This window comes from Kogia breviceps, chromosome 8, assembly GCF_026419965.1.
Source record: "Kogia breviceps isolate mKogBre1 chromosome 8, mKogBre1 haplotype 1, whole genome shotgun sequence".
In the NCBI taxonomy this organism is placed as follows: Eukaryota; Metazoa; Chordata; class Mammalia; order Artiodactyla; family Physeteridae; genus Kogia; species Kogia breviceps.
In genome coordinates, this window is record NC_081317.1 from 61605 (window position 1) to 80982 (window position 19378).

A 19378-nucleotide genomic window follows, 5' to 3' on the forward strand; every position below is an offset into this window, starting at 1 on the left:
CCTTAGTTGCACCTTGCCAACTCCTTAGTTGTGGCATGCGGGCTCCCTAGTTATGGCATGTGAACTCTTAGTTGCGGCATGAATGTGGGATCTAGGGCCCTGACCAGGGATCGGACCCAGGGCCCCTGCACTGGAAGCACAGAGTCCTATCCACTGCGCCACCAGGGAAGCCCCTCATCCTCTCAATGTACCCTCTAATTCTGTCCCTGAGCCGCTAACCCTGACCCCAACCCTACATTCTAATTCTAACCCTGAGCCCTGAGCCTGAATTTCTATCCTTACTCCTGACCCTCTAACTCTGAACCTTACTCTACTCCCTAACCCTAACCTCTGAGCCTGACCATGATCCTACACCACCCATAACCCTAATCCAAATATAGGCCCATATCAGAACAGACTAAAAATTTGAACCCTACTCCAGTCCCTTTTCGCAGTGTAATCAGAACAATAATTTTCATTTTTGTCTGAAACCTAAGCCTGTTCAATTATGCCTTTTCTAAATGAACTCTAATGTAAACTGAACAAAACCTTAATTCTTATACCCACATAACCCTACACTGTTAGTGGTTATATAGACAAACCCTTTGCCTATACCTAACCCTAACCTCTAATTCCTAACCCTAACTCTAACTTACACCCCAACCTCAACCCCAAACCTAACTCTAACCTCTAACCACTCACCCACCCAACACAGCCACCCCAAATCTCAGCCAATGCCTGCTCAACTCCCAAACTATATTCCTAACCCTAAAACACAACCACATCCCCCGTGAGTCCTTATCCTGGCTCCTCCAGCCACAAGCCTACCCTGATCCTCACCATGAAGCTGGACCTAATCCACCCTTGCATCCTATCAGGCCCAGAGCAAGCTGAGGAGGTTCTCACCTTCTTCTGAGCCCTGTGAACTCCGCCCCCGAGCCCCGTACCCACGGAGATGGCTCATCCGCCTGGCTCCGCACCCCTTGCATATATCACCCAGCAGCATGGTGGGGTTTTGTTTTTGATTTTTTGCTAAGTTTTATTTTAATCCAAGGACTTTGCTTCATACAAAATGTCATTGTAGAAACAATAGCAGAATCCAAAGTTTGGCTGATAAATATTACTCAGGCAGCAAACTAGTCAATCACAGAATTTTTTTTTAAAAGCAAGTCCCAGTTGTGTTGCATGGTTGGGACTTCTCTTTTTGTTTTTGTTTTTTTTAAACACTGTTCTTAAATATAAAGTTTTGCAACAAACCCTTGATTTATATCAAATATAATTAAAAATTAACAAATGAATACATTTTATCAAAAAGTACGAAGATATACATGTCATGCACATACTTGAATATATGTATATATGTATATATTTTACATGCACACATAACTTATTCAAACTACAGCCACTGCTTGACTGGTTCCAGATGCAGACAACTGGTTGATGCACTTCAAATTTGGCAACTCGCTATGAGATTTTGGGGGAAACATGACAGCTGAGAAGAGACAGTACAGAAACAAAACGCAGAGTCGGGAAAACAAGACAGTATATCCCCCGGTCTCTGTAATTTTCACCAATTCCAGTGTCTAGAAGAATCCAGACAAGCCAGCATGGCTGTGTGGGTCTGGGAGAGTGGATTCTCTGCCCAACATGGCCTGGGGAAGCAGCTGTGGTTCTGCACAGAATGAATACATTCAAAATAATATGGGCTGGGGGACCAGAGACAAAACATCAGTACCAAAATGCACATCCTTCGGCTTTGCAACAGGAGCCAGTGATGACATGCACAGTCCGAGATTCCCATTTTAATTATATCCTATTTGAGTAAAATACTCTGTTATTTTAAAGTTTCAGAGTGTTGTGCCTTCGAGTAAGGAAATTCTATAAAATGGTTTGGTCACAATCATGCTCAAACCCTAGAACAGGTGGCGGTCTTGTGTGTTTTATTTCTAATATTAAACGTGTGTCTTTTGTTGCATAGCCCTATGGGTTAACGGCATCCACTCACGGGGACACACAGACACGCACACACACACATCTCACTCCAAGTTTCTTTAGGAGAATCATGGGGTAAAAGCCAATGGGAACACTCAAATGATCCAGCAAAGAGATCACCTCACATTTCAAAATACGGAGGACACACCAGAATCTACTCATCTAAATGCTCCTTTTGTTCACAAAACAAAGGGCCTCCCAGCGTTTTATGCACCACATCCTAACAGTGGTCTTTCTCTCTTGAATGTGGCCCTGAAGCTGGACTGCGTTTGGCTGCCTGCTTTCCCACCTCTCGTGCCAGGAAGGGCGTGGCTCGGACGCCCAGCTCGGCAGCTGCAGCTGAGCCGGCCCCCCTCCGAGCTCCGGCCGCATTTCCGCTCGGTTCCCACCTGCCCTCACCTGCTCAGAGGCGGCGCTCCTCCTGCCCCGCCCCTCCCACCGCCCCGCTTCCCACCAGCCTCTCCCCATGAGTCCTCCGTGAAAAGAAATTTGCACAACTACAGAGATTGCGCCCTGCCTGTCAGGCACCCCGTCCCTGAGAATCGGGTGTAGAAAGACCGGCCGGCCCACGCGGGCCGTGCTACCCGTGCCCTGCAGCCTCTACTGGTTCGAGGAAAAAGGGCAAACGGCCGCTTCATTCCAGCTACGACGGACCTACTGGATGTTTTCTGCATGTTCTCCATTACATCCGCTCTCTACTCGGTTGCTGTGTGGAACAGTTCCCGCAAAGCGCACTCGCAGCTCACACAGGCCTCCCGGCCCGGCCCCGGGAGCCTGCGCGAGGGGCTAGGAGGTCAGGCACTTGGTCGAGAGCGGCGAGAGCCGGGGCGGGCGGGCTGGCCGCCCGGACTGCACACAGCGCATCCCCTCGAGCAAGCCAAGCACACACATCCCGAGAGGCGGAGATCCTCCCATAGGTTTCCCGTTTTACAGTCACGTTAACCTTCCCTTCCCCGTTATTCTGGTTTTTAGTTTTTATTTTCTGATCAGGTATATAGAGTCAACAGACGAGGGAAGGGTGTCGTGACTAAAAATCAAAGCCAACAGCAAGAGCGCTGTCCAGATTTGGTCCCTGTCGGGGCTGACTGTGTCTGGCGGAGGACACAGCATCTGCGTGTGTTTCTAGTGCCTCTTCGCCATTTTAGGCACGAAGGGCGCCACCGGCCTGTTGGTGTGCGGGGGCTGACGAGGCCTGCTCGGTCTACCGCCGACTCTGTCCTGACGTCTCGCCTGCCCCTCTGCACCCCACGTTTGGATGAAGGATGATCCGCACGGGATGCAGACCTCCTGCAAAACGCTCGCAGCACACACCTCGGATGCCGGGTCCTTCACCCAGGGCCGCTCGGCGCACACAGACAGCCGCGCCCTGCGTAGGCTCTGAGCTGTGAGACCCAGGGAGGCGGCGCGGCAGGGGTACAGACAGCTCCAGCCGGCGTGAGGGAGGAGACACCGGGGCGAGGCTCTCCTCCCAGGGCCGCGGGCCCCGCCTCGGCGCCCGAGCGCCCCCGGAGCCCAGCGCGGATGATACAACTCATCAGCTGGGACGCGCCCGCCGGTCGCGGTGCGGCTAGCTAGCACCAGTGGTCCTGGTCGGGGTGGTGGCAGCTGTGCCGCCCCCGGCCGCCCCCGCCAGAGCTGAGCCCCAGAGTGCAGTGGTAGCCGTTGGGCACCCGGCGGAGGGGGTGGGACTGGGAGGTCCGGGAGGACACGTAGGACGTCCGGGAGGAGCGGCCCGAGTCGGTGGCCACGGCCCCCTCGAAGGTGAGCGTGTCCTCAGGCTGGGTGCGGGCAGCTGCCTCGCTGTCCAGACGCTGCCCCAGGTACGGGTCGGAGCCGATCCGAGAGCTGGGGGCCAGGGGCTGGCTGAGGGGGTCTCTCTGGAGCAGGGCGTTGTGCTCTGAAAGGCCACGGCTAAGCCGGCCGGGGGAGAAGGCCGGGAGGCTGGTCTGGGCCCCAGCAAAGTGGACGGGCGAGGAGTTGGCCGTCTTATAGGTGATGCTGGGACGGGGGGTCAGCGGGGTCTGGGGCAGCTGCCTCCGCCCGCCGCGGCCAGGGGTGCTAGCACCAGATGTCGGCAGCAGGGGGCTCCCGTTCGCTGAGCCACTGCCCTGCAGGAACGGGAACACAGCAAGCCCCGGTGGAGGGGCGGGGCGAACGGAGCACAGCTCAGGGGAGAGCCGCGCGGGGGGCGGGGGCGGGGCGGCCCCAGGAGGGCGGGAGGGCGGTCTGGGGACGGTGGCGACAGCAAGGGAGAGGCTCGGGGCCAGGGAGCAGGAGACCACAGCGCAGCCCACCTCAGTCAGAGGAAAGCGAAGAAGGGACTGGACACAGCGGGAGGGCCAGGGCTCCGCGCGGCGGGACGGACGGGCCGGGAAGCGAGGCGTGCGGGCTTGGGCCTAGGAACCAGGACGGGAAGGGGCTCCCGCCCGGACCCCAGGGAGCGCGGGCGAGGCGGGTCCTGAGGCCCACGTACCTGTCTCGGGGGTCCTGGCTCCTGCCCAGCGGTTGGCGACGCGGGGTGACTGCTGAGCGGAGGCTGGGGCTGGGGCGGCTCACGGCCCCCAAAGCGGTCGCAGGAGTAGAAGCGCTGCTTCTCGGAGGAGGAGGAGGAGGGCTGCCTTCGCTCCTGGGACCGGCCCCGCTCCTGCCTGCGCTCCCGCCGGCAGCCTGCGGGCCCCTCCCCCGGGGGCGGCCCTGGCCCCGCGGCGCTGTTGGGTGCTGGCGGGGGGAGAGGAGAAGTCAGCGCAGCCAAGCCGGCGGCGAGACAGACCCCACCCCGGCCTGGCCGCCCAGGGCCAGCAGAGGGTCCCAGGGAAGAGCTGCGGGGTGCTCCTGCCTGGTCTCAGGCTCAGGGCTGGCTGTGGGGTTGTGAGGTGCAGAAAGGAAGGGGGTTCCCACGTGCTCTTGAACCCCCAACTCGAGCCACCGCCCCTCGAGAGACCCCTCGCACGCACCGCCCTCTGTGTCTGCGGACAGGCTGGGCCCCTTCTCCAGGGACCTCGGCTTCCTGTCCCTGCGGCGATGGCAGCGGTGGTGATGGTGGGGGGCGGCCTGGCTGGGCGGAGCGCGGTCCAGCGCGGCGTTGCAGAGACGAGCCACGGGGGGGCGCTGGGGCGCCAGGGTGGAGATGGAGCGCTTCATGGGGCTGGCGTCGGGGGCCGGCTGCGGGCGGGGACACGGGTCGGCGCACGGCCTGAGAGGGGGGTCCAGGGAGGCCCAGGGCGGCGGGGAAGCCGCCATGACACGGGGGCTGGGCAGACCACAGGACACGGCCCATCGGGAGCAATGGGCCTGGGACTCTCTCCCTGAAGTTGGGGCATCTCCCCAGACAAGGGAGGCAGTGCCCCAGGGGATTGGCGGGGAGGCTGTGCCCCAGGGGGCTGGGGGGGAAGGGGGGAGCATGGCGCCACGGAGGGCCTGGCCTGCGGCCTGGCAGGGTCCCTGGGGAGGCCCACTGCGGGGCTGGGGTTCAGGGGCCACCAAGCCCTTCCCTCTCCCTGGACTGCTCTCGCCCACCCGAGACCCACCGCTTCTTCAGAAGCACTCTTTGCACAAAATGCTGTCTGTGGGCCCGTCTGTCTCTCCCAGGCCGGGCGGGGCCCAGGAGGCCTCTTGGCCTCAGCGTCCCTACAGGACAGGGAGGGTGCCAGGAAGAGGGAGGCTATCGGCCTGGCTGGAAGGATCCGGGCGGGGCCCAGAGCTGCCTCGGCGGCCACGGTGAGGCCACTGTGCCAGCCCTTCCGTCCATCCAGCGCCGCGAGGCTGCTCCCCCAGGGCTGAAAGCACACCCCACGGGAACGGGCTCACCCAGAGCCACTGCTCGGGCTCGGGCTCAGGCATCAAGGAGGGGGAAGAGGCGCCAGCGTGGCACCGAAGGGAAGCGGCCAGGCCAGGAGGGCACCAGGCGCAGTGGGCAGAGATGGGGGAGTGAGGGGTCGGAAGAGCAATGCTCAACCCAAGGGCTCAGCCCGGGAAACAGTGCCGCAGCCCCCTGGCCAGGGGCTTCCTGCCGGGTGGTCAAGCGAGTCCCAGAGAAAGAACCTCCAGTGCCCAGAGAGAGAGCAGAGTCACCCCCAGGGCCTCCGAGAGGACATGAGGGAAAAGGGTGGCTTGAGGAGGCCCTGTGTGTGATTTCTGGGGGAGTGAAGAGCTGGAGTGGGAGAGGCGTGTCCCAGAGACAGGGAAGGGCTGGGTCAGTGACACGAGGCAGTGGGGACTCTTGCTGGCCTGGCCACACCTCTCGAGGCCAGCATCGTGTTCCGAGGGTTCCAAACAGGGCCGGTGGCGTCCAGGCTACTGTGCATTCGGGGAGGCTCCAGCCCAGCAAAGCCCGCGTGTGGGACACAAGCTCCTCCGTGCCAAGTCTCCTCACCCCCAACCCCCCTCCCATGACCCCAACACTCCCAGTCCACCCACCTGAGTCTCCGCTGCCAGGCGGGGCATGGAGGCCGCTCGGCCCTGGCTCTCCAGCCCGGGTTGGGGCTCCCCGTCAGGGCCTCTCAGGGCCACGCTCTGCATCTGGACATCCACAGCCTGCGGGGACAGCAGCCCCCCAGTCACACCCACCCCCAACCCACTCTCACCTTGTCCCGCATGCCAGCCTCCCCCCTCCCTGCTCTCGCCCTCACCCTCCCACTCTCACCCCACCCCCAACTCGCCCCCCCAGCCCTGGGAGCCCTCACCGGTTTTCCTGTCTGCACCACCGGGATCTCCGTGGAGTGGCCACGCTCCAGGGGCATCCTCACCTCGCAGGGCACCTCCTGGGTCCTCTGAGTGCCCCAGGAGACCGACTCCTTGATGCCACCCTCTTGGGTGTGTCTGTGGAGGACAGAGGATTGTCCTGTGGGCCTGGGGGCCCATGGGCCGCAGAACCTGGCTCCCACGCGCCAGAAACCTCCACCCCGACCCTGTTCTGTGCTAGAAGGAGCCCAGAGGAAGGAGGCCCCTTGAGTATGGCCACTCTCCAGTGGAGGTACAGCAATGGCCGTGCCCGCTCAGAGCCGATGGGCAGAGAGGAGACCCTAGTCTGGGGACATCTGGCCTAGACAGGGGCTCACATGTGCGGTGGGACAAGGCCACACACATGCACGCGGTGAGGCATCCAGCCTGCGCTGCTGCTCCGTCAGCCCGGATGGCCCACGGCTACTAACGACTCCCCTGACCCCAGCCACGGAGGCCCTCCTGCCCTGGGGTCTAGGCACAAGTGTCACCTTTGTTGAGACCACTTTTGGAGGCCTTCCCCACCACACGCAACCTAACCGCCTGCCCTCTCCTTGGCAGTGTCTGTCTTTCTTATGGTGTCTCCCAAGTGGCAGCAAAACAGCCCAGCATTTGCCTGGGTTTCTGCTCGTTCGCGTGTACAGCGAGGCGTCACAGACATTCTCCGTCGCCCAGGTTGAGTGATAACGATCACACTCTGAGCTCAGAGGTGAAGCCCGATGGCCTCAGCTGGCCAAGCTGATGACCAGACCCACCATCACTGGGGCTTCTGAGAACATCCTTCATCCTCTCAAGTTGCAGGCATCTCCCCTGCACTGTGCTGTCTGGAGCTGCTCTAGCCTCAGGAAAGGCCGACCCTGAGAGGACGCACGGCCAGGAGGACGGACGCAGGGCCCAAGGCCTGGTCACCTCGGAGGTCACACCGTGCCGAGGCCGGGTGGACACTTACACCAGGCATCAGAAGGCTCAGTAAATGCCCCCCAGTGCCTGGCCCCAGTAGATGGGGCCCTCCCTCACATGCAACAAAAAGGGGTGGTAACTGATTTGTGTCGAAATTATAACCACGGGAATAAGCAACGTTCACTTTCCTGAACCGAAAGCCCGGCTCCGATCAGTCCACAAAGACACCTCCCCTCCCCACCCCCTCCGACACACACACGGACACTCAGAATCCACTGTTTAACTTTAAATGCACAAATGGGATCGTAACCAGCGTGGAGAAAGGAGAGCGTGGGGACACGGGGGCTCCCAGGGGCTGGGAGGCCAGCCCTCAGGGCCTGCACGCGCTCAAGAGCGCGGTTTTCGCACGGGAGCGTTACCAGCTGTGCTTCGGTTCTCCCAGTGTCCTGTGGCCTCTCCACCCCTGGACTTGTGCTGCCGCAGTGTCAACCCCTGTCCCGTGAGCTCGGGCTAGGGGGCTGACTTGCTTCGGCCAATGGGGCACAAGGAGAGGCCTGAACGCCTGCACCCTAACCCTTCCCCTCGGGCTGTTCTCCGGCCTCCCCACACCGATGAGCCCGGACACAGGAGGTGAGAATATGCCGTCCTGGGCCCACCGGCCCCACCGGAGCTGGCCCGGGCCCAGGCCCAAAGCGCTGCCAAAGCACTTAGGGCTCCCCAAGTATGGCAGTTTGTTATTCAGCAAAAGCTGCCTGATCCACAGACCATGACCCCAAATCAGGCTTCAAAAAGAGTGTCCAAAACATGCACAGGAGAGGAAGAAACCGGGAGCCCTAGCCAGGCTTGCTGCCTGGCCTTGTGGTTCTCCAGGACGGCAAGTGGGTGTGAGGCCCACCCTCAGCCCCTGCCGCTGAGACAGAGCGCACATTCCTGCTTTGGGCTCAACCAATGAGTTGCTTTGGCCAACGGGATGTTAGCAGACGTGGGGGACCCCCCTCTGGCTGGGACGGTCCTGCCCTCCAGTGCGGCTCAGCCTGGCACCAGCTACCACCCCTCAGGGTGCCACAGGGATGGCTATTCTGGATCACTTGGTTTGGGGGTCATTACCAAGAGTTACGCGATAGGGAAAGACCTTGCCGACTTGTCTACAAGACAGACATCAATATCAAAAATGGAGATCTGAGAGGGAGAGTGTCTTAAAGGAAGATGAGGACACTAAGAGGCCGTTAACAAAAAGCGGTGAGAAGCTGAGGCGGAAACAGATACCTTCTTAATGGTCTGCAGGCACCAAAGGCCAGCGAGGAGACAGAGGGGAGCCCTCACCTGAGAGAGAAACAGGCTCCCACGGCGGGAGGCGTGGGCTGGAATAACAGACTGTCGAAATCAGGTGACCCGGGTGCCGTCAGAGCACCCGTCTACTGTTACAGGAATTAGCCTCAGATGCACCACCGAACCGGTCCGGCGGCCGACTGGACCAGCGGGACCCACCGCGAAGCATCTGGGTGGAGGTGGGTGTGGCGGGGTGGCCGTGGGACCCAAGGGCTCCCTGTCCTGGGGCGCTGCCTACGGGAGCCCCGGGGGGAGCCCCGCCCTCCTCCCGTCAAGGCCCCGCCCGGGGGTACTCACACGGCACCGCCATTGCTGAGGGAGGCCGAGCTCTTCTGCCGAAGGAAGACCCGGGCTCCGCGGAGCACGGCCGGCTGCGTCTGCTCCAGCGTGGCCTTCAGAGGGTGGAACAGGGACACGGGGCCCATCTGCGGAAGGGGCGCCAGGAGGAGGGTCTCTGAGGCCGGGGACGCCCCGTGGACCCTGGGCACCGAGGTGCTCGGCCGGGACCCCCAGGGCAGGATGGGGATCCCTGGGCCTGCCCTTCGCCCACCGGAAGCCCGTTCCCAATCTGGCCTGTTAGTGACTTCAGGACAGTCATTTCATATCTTGGAGCCTCAGTTTCCCTTCCTGCGCAATTTGGGGACTGGATCTGATCACAAATGGCAAAAAGATTTCATCTCATCACCAACTTGGATTGACTGGTAGAGGCTGCCAGAGTCCCGGGCTGAGCAGAAATCGGAAGAGATTTCGGGGCTGGGGTGGGGGCCCCGGACACTCCACAGCCTGGGGGCGAAGGTCCTGAGTGCTGGACACAGGACAACTGTATAGACGGGAGTCTACACCTGGTCACCAAAGGTTCGGGCTGGCTGGTGAAGTCGTCATCTGTGAAGGACGACCTCTGGAAGAAAGTCCTCCAAACTCTCCCAGCCAGAGGCCTGAGTGGGACACACCATGACCCTGGGCGGTCGGCTTGAGCCTCTTTGGGCCCCGCCCGTGTGCGCCCCCCACTAACGGAAGCACAGGCTATATGTATATGGGGTTTCTGACTCTGGGCCAGAGAGGCGGCCGCAAGAACCTCTCATCTTCCTTTTCCCGCTGCACTTCCTTCGAGAAGGGGCTGGGTCCCCTCTGCTGCCAAACAACGGAAGGTGGCAGAGTCTCGGGGTTACTTCCTGGCACTCCTGGAACCTGGTACCTGGGACAGGCCTCCGGGAGCTTGGTGAATCTGGTCTCTGGTGGTTTTGTTCTGTTTGTAGAAGTCGAATATCATCAGAGCTGCGTACACTTTCCCCACTGTCATCTCATCGGCTGGAGAGCACGGCAGGCAGGGGAGGGCATGCAAGAGAAAGGGGACACGTGGGGTGGGGTGGGCTGGGGCGAGGAGCCAGCACCCACCACGAGGACTCATGGACCCGCGGGCAGGACCCACGCGTGGGGCTTGGCCTGCCCGGAGCTGCACTGACTCCTCCCCAGGCCCCGCTGTGCTCCACCCAGCGCAGCGCAGCTCAGTTTAACCCCAGACACCTCATCCTGCCAGCTCCAACTGCAGGCGTCTCCCTACCTTTTCTCTGGATTTTCTGAAGGGAACTCCCCACACTAGGAGTGTGGGTGACTCTGCCGAAGGGAACGCGGCCCAGACATCTCCTCCCACAGCCCCTGGCACCCACCTTGGAGACGAGTGCTCTGGGCTATCAAGGACGTGAGCCCTCCTCTCCAAGGTGACTCAACGATGGCCCTCACCCAGGACGCCCTGCTCTGCCTCTGGCTGCGACAAAAGAGGGGCGGACGGGAGAGTCTCTCACCCTACTTACGTTTATGGGGCGGCACCAGTAAATCCAGGGTCTTCTGGGGCAGATTGGCCCACACAGAGGAAATCTCCTTCCTCAACTCTGCGTCACACTGATGCTGCTTTGGGCCAGCTGGGGCAGGATAAGGGTGGGAAGGGAGGAGAGATGTTAGGAGCCATCCCACAGCTCCCTTGGGGCAACAGGCAGAGCTGGGGAGGGCGGGGAGAGACCCCACGCTGGAGGAAAGGTGCAGCGGGGAGAAACACTGCCTTGGAGGCTGGTCAGAGAGCTCCCCGCCAGATCCTGTCTAAAGAGGTGTGGGAGCTGAGCCCCCCAGTGGCGAGGGTGCGAGGGCATGTAGGCGTGGGTGGCAATGGGATTGGGAAGGAACACCGCAGCGTTCCAGCCACTCATCGATCATTCCATAAAAGCTACTGAGCGCCCACCGAACACCAGGTGTTGTTCTAGGTGACGGAACAAAATCAAAACGAACTGCCCTTGTGGAGTTACATGATCTTAATCTACAATAAAGTAGCAGTAAGTTAAAAATCCAGTACGTTGGATACAGGAGAAACCAGGAGCAGGGGGGACAGGAACTATCAGGAGGGCTGCAGTTTGGACAGAACGGCCAGGAGAGGGCTCACGGGCCCATGAAGGGGGCCAGGGGGCCGGGAGGGCGAGGCTGCAGCAGAGGGGGAGGGCGTGCAGGTGGCGGCCGCTGAGACCAGAAGCAGCAGAGGGTCCAAGCAGAGGAATAAAGTACTCTGATCCATCCTTTTTTAAACATCATGTTTATTAAAGTGTGATTTATGTACATAAACATTCACCTCGTTAGTTCTCCCACTCTGTGAACTTTGGTAAATGCATGTGACCGTGGATCCACCATCACCCTCCAGGCAGGAGCTCGGCACCCCTGCCAAGCTCCCTCTGTACCCTTTGTGGTCCACCCCTTCGCCCTCTCCCTGGGCCCTGGCATCAACGATGTGTTTTCTGTCTCAACTGTTTCAACTTCTCAGAATGTCATACAAATGGCTTCACACAACATGCTGTCGAGTCTGACTTTTCACCCAGCACGATGCATCTGAGCCCCACCCACGCCAAGCACATTGGCAGCCTATTTCTCTGTTGCTGAGTGAGAACCGTCTCATCGCACAGACACACCACAGTTTGATTATCCGTCACCATTTGGCTGATGGCTGAGTTGTTTACAGTTTGGCGCGATTACGAATAAAGCCACAAACTTTAGCGTATAGGTTTCTGTGTGCGTGTATACTTTCATGTCGTCTCCCTTAGGAGTGGCATGCCTGGGCGACACGATCAAGAACGGTGAAACTGTTTTCCAAAGTGGCTGTACCACTGTATCCACACTAGGAACACGAGAATTCGAGTTTTCTGCATTCTCATCAGTACTTAATATTGTCATTCTTTAAATGGCTAAAATACTTTATTCTTTTTGCGAAGTTGTTTTTGTTACTCAAGTTTGTGTGCTTTTCTACTACGTATATTTTAGAATCAGCTTATAAATTTCAACCCAGAAAGCCTGTTGGGATTTTGATTGGCATAACACTGAGTCTATTGATCAATATGAGGAGAACTAACAATATGGAGTCTTCCAATGCAGGAACATGATATAGTGCTTGGTTTATTTATTACAGAAGATTCCTTTGGTCAATATTCTGAAATTTGCAGCATACACTCTAGCATACATATTTTTAGAGTTAGCCAGTTATTTGATGTTTTTGGTGCAATTTTAATGGAACTGTTTCCATTTCAATTGTTAATCTATAGAAATACATTTGCTTTTCATATACTGACCTTGCTATACTCAGGTATTAGTTTTAGTAACTTCTTCTTACATCTTTAAACAACAGAAATATATTGTCTCATTTCTGGAGGCCAGAAGCTCAAAATCAAGGTATCGACAAGGCTGTGATCCCTTGAAAGGCTCTAAAGAAGAACGCCTCTTGTCTCTTCCTAGCTTCTGGTGGTTCCCAGCAATCCTTGGTATTCCTAGGCTTGCAGATGCTTTGGTTTTATTAACTTTTTATTTGATTCTTTAAGATTCTCTGTATAGATAATCATGTCAATCATGAATAGAGACAATTTTATTTATTTCTTTCCAAATTGATGCACCTCTTATTTCTTCTTCTTGACTTGTTACAATGGCTAGAACCTCAAGTATGATATTGAACAAAAATGGTGACAGGAGACATCTTTGCCTTGTTACTGATCTTAGGGGGAAAGAAGCCAGGCTTTCTTTGTTACGCATGTCATTAGCTGTAGGTTTATCATAGATATCCTTGGTCAGATTGAGGGAGTTTGCTTTAATTTCTAGTTTATATAGAATTTGTGTATCATAAATGGATGTTGAATTTTGTCAAAGCTTTTTCTGCATCTATTGAGATAATCATATAGTTTTTCCTCCTTGATATATGAAGTTATATTGATTGATTTTTAAACTTGAACCCACCTTGCACTTTTCATTCCTGGAATAAACCCTACTTTAATCACCATGTTCAGTTTGCTAAAGTTGTGCTGAAAATTTGATTGTTTGTATTCATGAAGAATGTTGGTCTGTGATTTTTTTGCTTGTAATGTCTCTGTCTAGTTTTGGTATCAGAGTAATGCTGGCCTCGTAAAATAAATTGGGAAATACCTTCTCTTTTTCTACTGTCTAGAGGACTTTGTATAGAATTATTTCCTCCTTAAACATTTGGTTGACTTCATCAATGAAACAAATTGGGCCCAAGATTTTCTTTGTTGGAAGATTTTTAACTATGAATTTAATTTACTTAATATATACAGTATTACTAAGGTTATCTATTTCCTCTTTTTTTTCAGGTTATCTATTTTTGAATGAGTTTCATAGTTTGTGTCAAGGAATTTTTCCATTTCATTTAAGTTACTGAAGTTATTGACATAAAGTTGTTTACAAAATTTCCTTGTTATCCATTTAATGTCAGCAGGATCTACAGGGATATTCCCTCTTTCGTTCCTTATATTGGTTATTTTTATCAATTTTTTGTGATCAGGCCAGCTAGAGGTTTAATAATTTTACTGGTTTGATTTTTAACATGATCATTCTGGCTGTTGTGTTGAAGGTAGACTGAAAGAGGCAAGGGCAAAAGCAGACCAGTTAGAAGGTTACTGCAACAATCCAGTCAAGAAGAACAAGAGTGACTTGGACCAGGGGCTTCCCTGGCGGCGCAGTGGTTGAGAGTCCGCCTGCCGATGCAGGGGACGCGGGTTCGTGCCCCGGTCCGGGAAGATCCCACGTGCCGCGGAGCGGCTGGACCCGTGAGCCACGGCCGCTGAGCCTGCACGTCCAGAGCCTGTGCTCCGTAACGGGAAAGGCCACAACAGTGAGAGGCCCGCGTAACGCAAAAAAAAAAAAAAAAAAAGTTAAGAGTGACATGGACCAGAAGGCGGCAGTAGGAAAAGTTAGACAAGTGATCATATTCTGAGTGTATTTGGAAGGTGGAGTCAGAAGATATTATAAGCGTTCGGATATGGATCAGAAGTAGGGTAAGAAAAAGAAGTAGGAGATAAAAATGACTGCAAACGTTTTGGCTTGAGCAACTCTAACAGCAGTTCCCACTGATGGAGACAGGGAGGAATCTGGGGAGTATCTGGAACTCAAGGGTCAGCACGTGAACTCTGGACGCTCACTGGGCCTCCAAGTACAAAGCGTGAATAGTGGGTGGGGTATATACTAAGCCTGGGGCGCAGGAGCAGGACTGAAAATGCAAAACTGGGATTCACAACATTGAAAGCCACGGGAAAAGGTGAGAATGTATGCCTGAGGCACACGGTGACCTTCAGAGGTCGGGAGAAGCCAGAAAAAGAGACACAAAGGGGTTTCACACAGAAGGGAGTGACAACTGCGGAAAGGCTAGGCTGTGGACAGGTCCATAAGGCAAGGGCTGAGAACGGGAGGTCCCTGCGGAGCTTGACAAGAGCAGTTCCAGCAAAGCTTTGCACTGTGAAAGATGGACTGCAGACTAGGAAAGGAGAAATCAGAGACAATGCAGACCTGTGTCTCCTGTTGCTAAGAAGGAAAGAAGAGAAAGAGAGAAGTCGATGGAGGGGGAAGAGAAAAACTTTTTAAAAATAGGAAAAATAACAGCACATTTACATATTGATAGAAATAATCCAGCAGAGAGAGAAAGTTGACAGGGCAAGAAACAGAACACAGAATTTCTGTCATGACATCCTTGGGTAGATGATGAAGAGGGCAGAGTGTGCAAGTGGGAGGGCTGGCCTCTGCTCATCTGTCCCACAAGACGGGGCGGAGCTCAAGGGCACAGATGCAGGGAGGAAGGCAACGTGGGGGGAGGGCCCCTCTGGTGACTCATTTTCTCTGCGAAGGGGAAGCTGTCATCACATGCGGTGGGGAGGGGAGGCCAAGCGGGAGGTTCATTTCCTCCTTGATTTGGCTCAGGCTGTGTAGTTCTATCAGTAACTCCGGAGAGGGCCTGATGGGGGAACGGGGCTCACTACGGAGAAGGGGCAGACTATTCACCCCATAAGGGGTACTGGCTCATGTGACGCTGCCTCCAACACTGCAGAACTCTGGGAAATCTGGAGTCATTCAATTTCACTGCACCTCAGCTTCCTCAAGTGACAATGGGATCATTGCAGCACTAACGTGAAGGATGGTTTCAGGGGACAAGGCCAGTCTGACAGAGGTACCAGGGGCAGTCGTTCTCCATCCAGTCCAGACAGGACCCTCCCCCCGCCCCTGCACAGCTGCCTGGGGTGGCTCTCGGGGGCGGCCACACAGCCCTGGCTTTGTGCCCTCCCTCAAGGCTGGCTTGCTCACCTGGAGCCAGCTTGATCTCCAGTGCGGTCCGGATGAGGGCCATCAGCGTGGACGTGAAGTGGACGGTCATGTCCTCGCTGGAGATGGGCATGTTCATACGAACCAGGCGCTGGGGACAAGGGGGGCAGGTCAGGGCCAGGCCTCCCAGGGTCCCCCCGCCACAGGGCTACACAGTGCTCGAGGGCCCCGGAGGCTGGGCTTGGCCTCCCAGAGGTGGTCCCTGCAGGTACCCAGGACCAAGAGAGGTTGGAAGGATGGGAGTTTTGCCAGCATTCACACTACCCCTGGGTCCCCACCCTCATCTGAGCTGAGGGTTCCCTTGGCTGCAGAAAAGTAGAAGTCCAGGTACATCTTGTACAACAGAGCCAGGCCATAAGCCTGGATCCCTCTGAAAAAACAGGCATGTCTCAGCCAGAGGGGCCCTCGCCCACTGCCCATGACAGAACGAGCGTGTGGCCTAGGCTGAAGAGGGGTCTGGGCTGGCTGCAGGACCCCCGAGGCAGCCCACAGACAGGAGCATTGAACGAGGGGTGGGGCAGCCAAGACCACAGGCTCAGAGGTCAGTTCCCAGTGAGGAGACCCGCAGCCCCGGGAAGGCCTCTGTCTCTCACCACCCAGCTAGGGGGCCAGGAACAGATGCTTGATGCCACCAGCCCAAGGCAGCAAGGGAAGCCTTAGACACCAGCTCCTTCCAGGGGGAAGGACCCAAACAGATGTGACTACACAAGGTCTCGGGCTCAGCCAGCTGCACGGGGACCCAGGGCCATCCCACGGGAACACAAGTGCTCGGACCAGGCTGGGGGCCCTGCAAGCTTGCTCCCTGTTTCCCCATCAGGTGCACAGCCCCCTTTCCTCTCCTCCATTTTCCAGGACAGAAGAGCTGGAAACGGGTGTGTCCCTGAGGCTCTGAGAACTTATGCGATCTCCAGGAGGCAAAGGGTCTCAGGTGTGTCTGGAACGTCCTGAGCACCGGGGGGCCACCTCGCCTGCCAAGCAGAGCCCTCGGGGCACCGTGAGCCCCCTGCCCGCTCCCATCCAGGATGGAGTTAGAGGTGGGGGCACAGGGCCCCTCCCTGGGGTCAGCCTGCCCTCTGCCAAGCCTGTATCCTGTGACAGGGCAGCCTCTCTGTTCCTTCTCTGGGTAGGGCCACTCTGCCCCCAGGCCTGCCCCCAGCATCCTGGCACCAAAGCCAGTCTTCAGCCTGACGGAGGGCAGGTGGCTAGAGACACGAGCCCTGACTCCATCCCCTGATGCTGGCAAAGCCCCACCTGGCACCTCCAATCGTGGTCCTAGGACCTTGCTGGTCACCTGTGTGCCACACGCGGCTTCCCAGAGCGCGGTGTCCCTGCAGACCAGCGGCGAAGGCAGAGTGGGAGAGGCAGAGGGGCTCCAGGCCAGGGGAGTCGGGGAGCCGGGGCCAGCGGGAAGGGGGGGCAAGCAGGTGTTTTCCAAGAGAGGAGAGCTCCGTCCGGGGCACCTTTACCAGAGCCCTTCTGCCTGCCCAGGCCCCGGAGAGCCAGGAATCTCAGGGAGCAGCAGAGAGGCAAGACCAGGGCAAACAGGAGTCTCTGCCTGGGCCTAGACCCTCTTGAACACGGCTCTCTGCCTGGACCCTCCCCGGCTCACCAAGCCCATCCACTTCCACCCACCACGAGGCCTCACCTGGTCTCTTCGCTGCCAGAACCTTGGAGCCGGCCGGCACACCCGGGGAGGAACGCCGAAGGCTACCCCATCACGGCCCTGGCTGCCCGCCCTGGCCCCAGGTATCAGCGGGGACACAGCTCTCCTTCTTGGGGACAGAGCTACAGCCTTTCATGCAGGGCCTCCAGGCAGGCTCGACTCACATGCCGGGCAGGAGGGGAGGACCAAGGAAGACACTAGAGGCGTCTGCATATGGCCTGAAGGAGCCCCTTAGCTCCCAGAGGCTGTGCTGAGCCAGGGGAGAGATGCAAGCCCAGAGCTGGAGCACAGAGACACACAGCGTGCACAGAATCAGAAAGATGAGAGCTCTGCTGCGAAGCCTGCTCGGAGAGGGAGAGGGAGACAGCGGTGAGGCCCCCGCCACACGCGGGCCGAGTCTCCGGAGCACTGAGGGCCGCGGGAGGGCTCTTGAGAGGGTGGAGCGCTGGAGGGATGGGAGGTGCTTACTCACCAAGGGGGTGACGGGGGCCACAGGGGCAGGAGGGAGCAGGCCTGGGGGTGGGGCCCTGTGGCCACTCGCCCACCCGGGAGGGAGGCCTGGCGGTGTCCTCAGTTTACCCCCCTCCTTGCAGCTCAGCCCACTGGGCCCGCAGCAGCAGGGTGGGAGGGACGTGGGACCACCCAGGCCCCAGAGGCCGTTCTCACCCCACAGGGCCCTCTGGAGCCCCAGGCATGAAGGCAGGATGCCTCTCTCCAGCACCCTTCCTTCTTAAGGCTCCACGAACCCACGAAGCCCTAGAGACAACAGTCCCTCCCCAGCCCGGGAAGTTCTGCACGTGCGGGGCTGGGGGCGGCCCCCTCAGGTGCACCCTGCAGAGGCCTTGCAGGCCACCGCTCCCCCAGGGTCAGACCCTCAGGGCTAGACAACTCCACCCACATCAGGGGCTTAGAGGACAGAGGGGCAGAGTGTGGCCCTGAGCTCAGAACAAAGACAGGCTCTGTCAGAGGAGCCGGTCTGTCCCCTCTTTTCTAGGGAAGAGACGGGACGGAGAAGAGGCGGACGGTGGGCTCCAGTTCCATCTTCCTGAGCCTCCCGGGGCTCTCAGAGGGGCAGCCCTGGGGGACAAGGGGCCGGTGCAGAGACACCTCGTGGGGTCTGCTTCCCTCTGTTTGGCAAGGGAGCAGAGATGGTCGGGGCAGAGCAAAGAAAGAAACAGTGAGGCAGCACAGCAGCAGACAAACAGGTGGGCAAGCCCCAGAAGAGACACGGGGCCCGGCCCCAGCACAGACAGCCCGCGGGGTGTGGGCGTGGGGTCTACCTTGTATGCAACTCGAGCAGGGCATTTCTTCCCCAGCCCCAGGGGCGGGGACATGTGCTTCAGCATCTCAAACATATCATTGTAACTGATGCGCCCGCTGGAGGCCCGGCCCGCAGGACAGAGGCCGAGTGGGGTCCGCGCGAGGGGTGCGGCCGGAGGGGAGGGGGAGGAAGCAGACAAGAAAACAGACCCAGTTAACCAGCGTCACATTAGAAGTCAAAATAGGTACAATGAGGGATTTCTCTGCCGGGCTCGACCCCCTCCTTGCCCCCAGCCTCAACTCCGCACTCTGGTCCCACGCAGGGAGCGGGCCGGGGGGCATCTGAGCTAATGAACGTGGAGGGAATGACGGGCCGCATCGGGGAGGCTTTGGGTCGTCAGCTCTGATTTTACACTTTCAGAAGCCACGGATGATGCCAAATGGGAAAAGAGCTGTTTCACCGCGCCGGGGCAGCTGGCAGAGTTAAGCGACCCACCGGCGGCTGGCCGGAGATCCACAGCAGAAACGTCGGCTTGCCTGGTGAGCAAATTCCTGCTCAGTTGCTTCCAAGTTAGCCGAGAGGCTTAAAAAGCGGAGAGAAGTCTAAAGCAGGCCAGAAACCTAGAGCGAGAGCCACGCTGTTCTGCAGGGAGCCCCGAGACTCTAGAGACGAAGTCCACGGCGGCAAGGCCAGCTCCAGGCCCAGGGACGCCCGAGGCCGGCCCAGGGCAGGGCTGCTGCTGGGTCAGGGTTAGGGTGGGAAACGGGAGACTGCAGAGGGGGTGGGGGGGCCGCTGGGGTGAGATGTGGCTTGGTACCACTCTTGTACCCTCCTGACAGCATACCAGGAAGGGCTGGGACCACCATAAGGGATAAGGCTCCAGACTCAGGGAGAAGTCCAGGGGGTAG

At 57.8% G+C, this 19378-nt stretch overlaps 1 protein-coding gene across 6 annotated transcripts in view; it reads right to left on the bottom strand.

Moving 5' to 3' along the window:
• Positions 1 to 1017: 1017 nt before the first annotated feature.
• The window catches only part of CACNA1B (calcium voltage-gated channel subunit alpha1 B), a 194564-nt gene continuing 176203 nt past the window's right edge, over positions 1018 to 19378 (bottom strand). For 5 of the 6 annotated variants that reach the window (XM_067040195.1, XM_067040194.1, XM_059073189.2 and 2 more), the window contains 10 exons: positions 18490 to 18586; positions 15529 to 15637; positions 10731 to 10838; positions 10115 to 10227; positions 9217 to 9344; positions 6654 to 6789; positions 6388 to 6504; positions 4926 to 5133; positions 4445 to 4689; positions 1018 to 4079 (listed from right to left, as the gene is read on the bottom strand). In XM_067040195.1, the coding sequence (XP_066896296.1) occupies positions 3543 to 4079; positions 4445 to 4689; positions 4926 to 5133; positions 6388 to 6504; positions 6654 to 6789; positions 9217 to 9344; positions 10115 to 10227; positions 10731 to 10838; positions 15529 to 15637; positions 18490 to 18586 (1798 nt within the window). In that variant the 3' untranslated portion in view covers positions 1018 to 3542. Of the gene's footprint in view, positions 4080 to 4444; positions 4690 to 4925; positions 5134 to 6387; positions 6505 to 6653; positions 6790 to 9216; positions 9345 to 10114; positions 10228 to 10730; positions 10839 to 14166; positions 14755 to 15528; positions 15638 to 18489; positions 18587 to 19378 lie in introns of those variants that run through there. The other variant, XM_067040197.1, reaches the window with a different exon arrangement.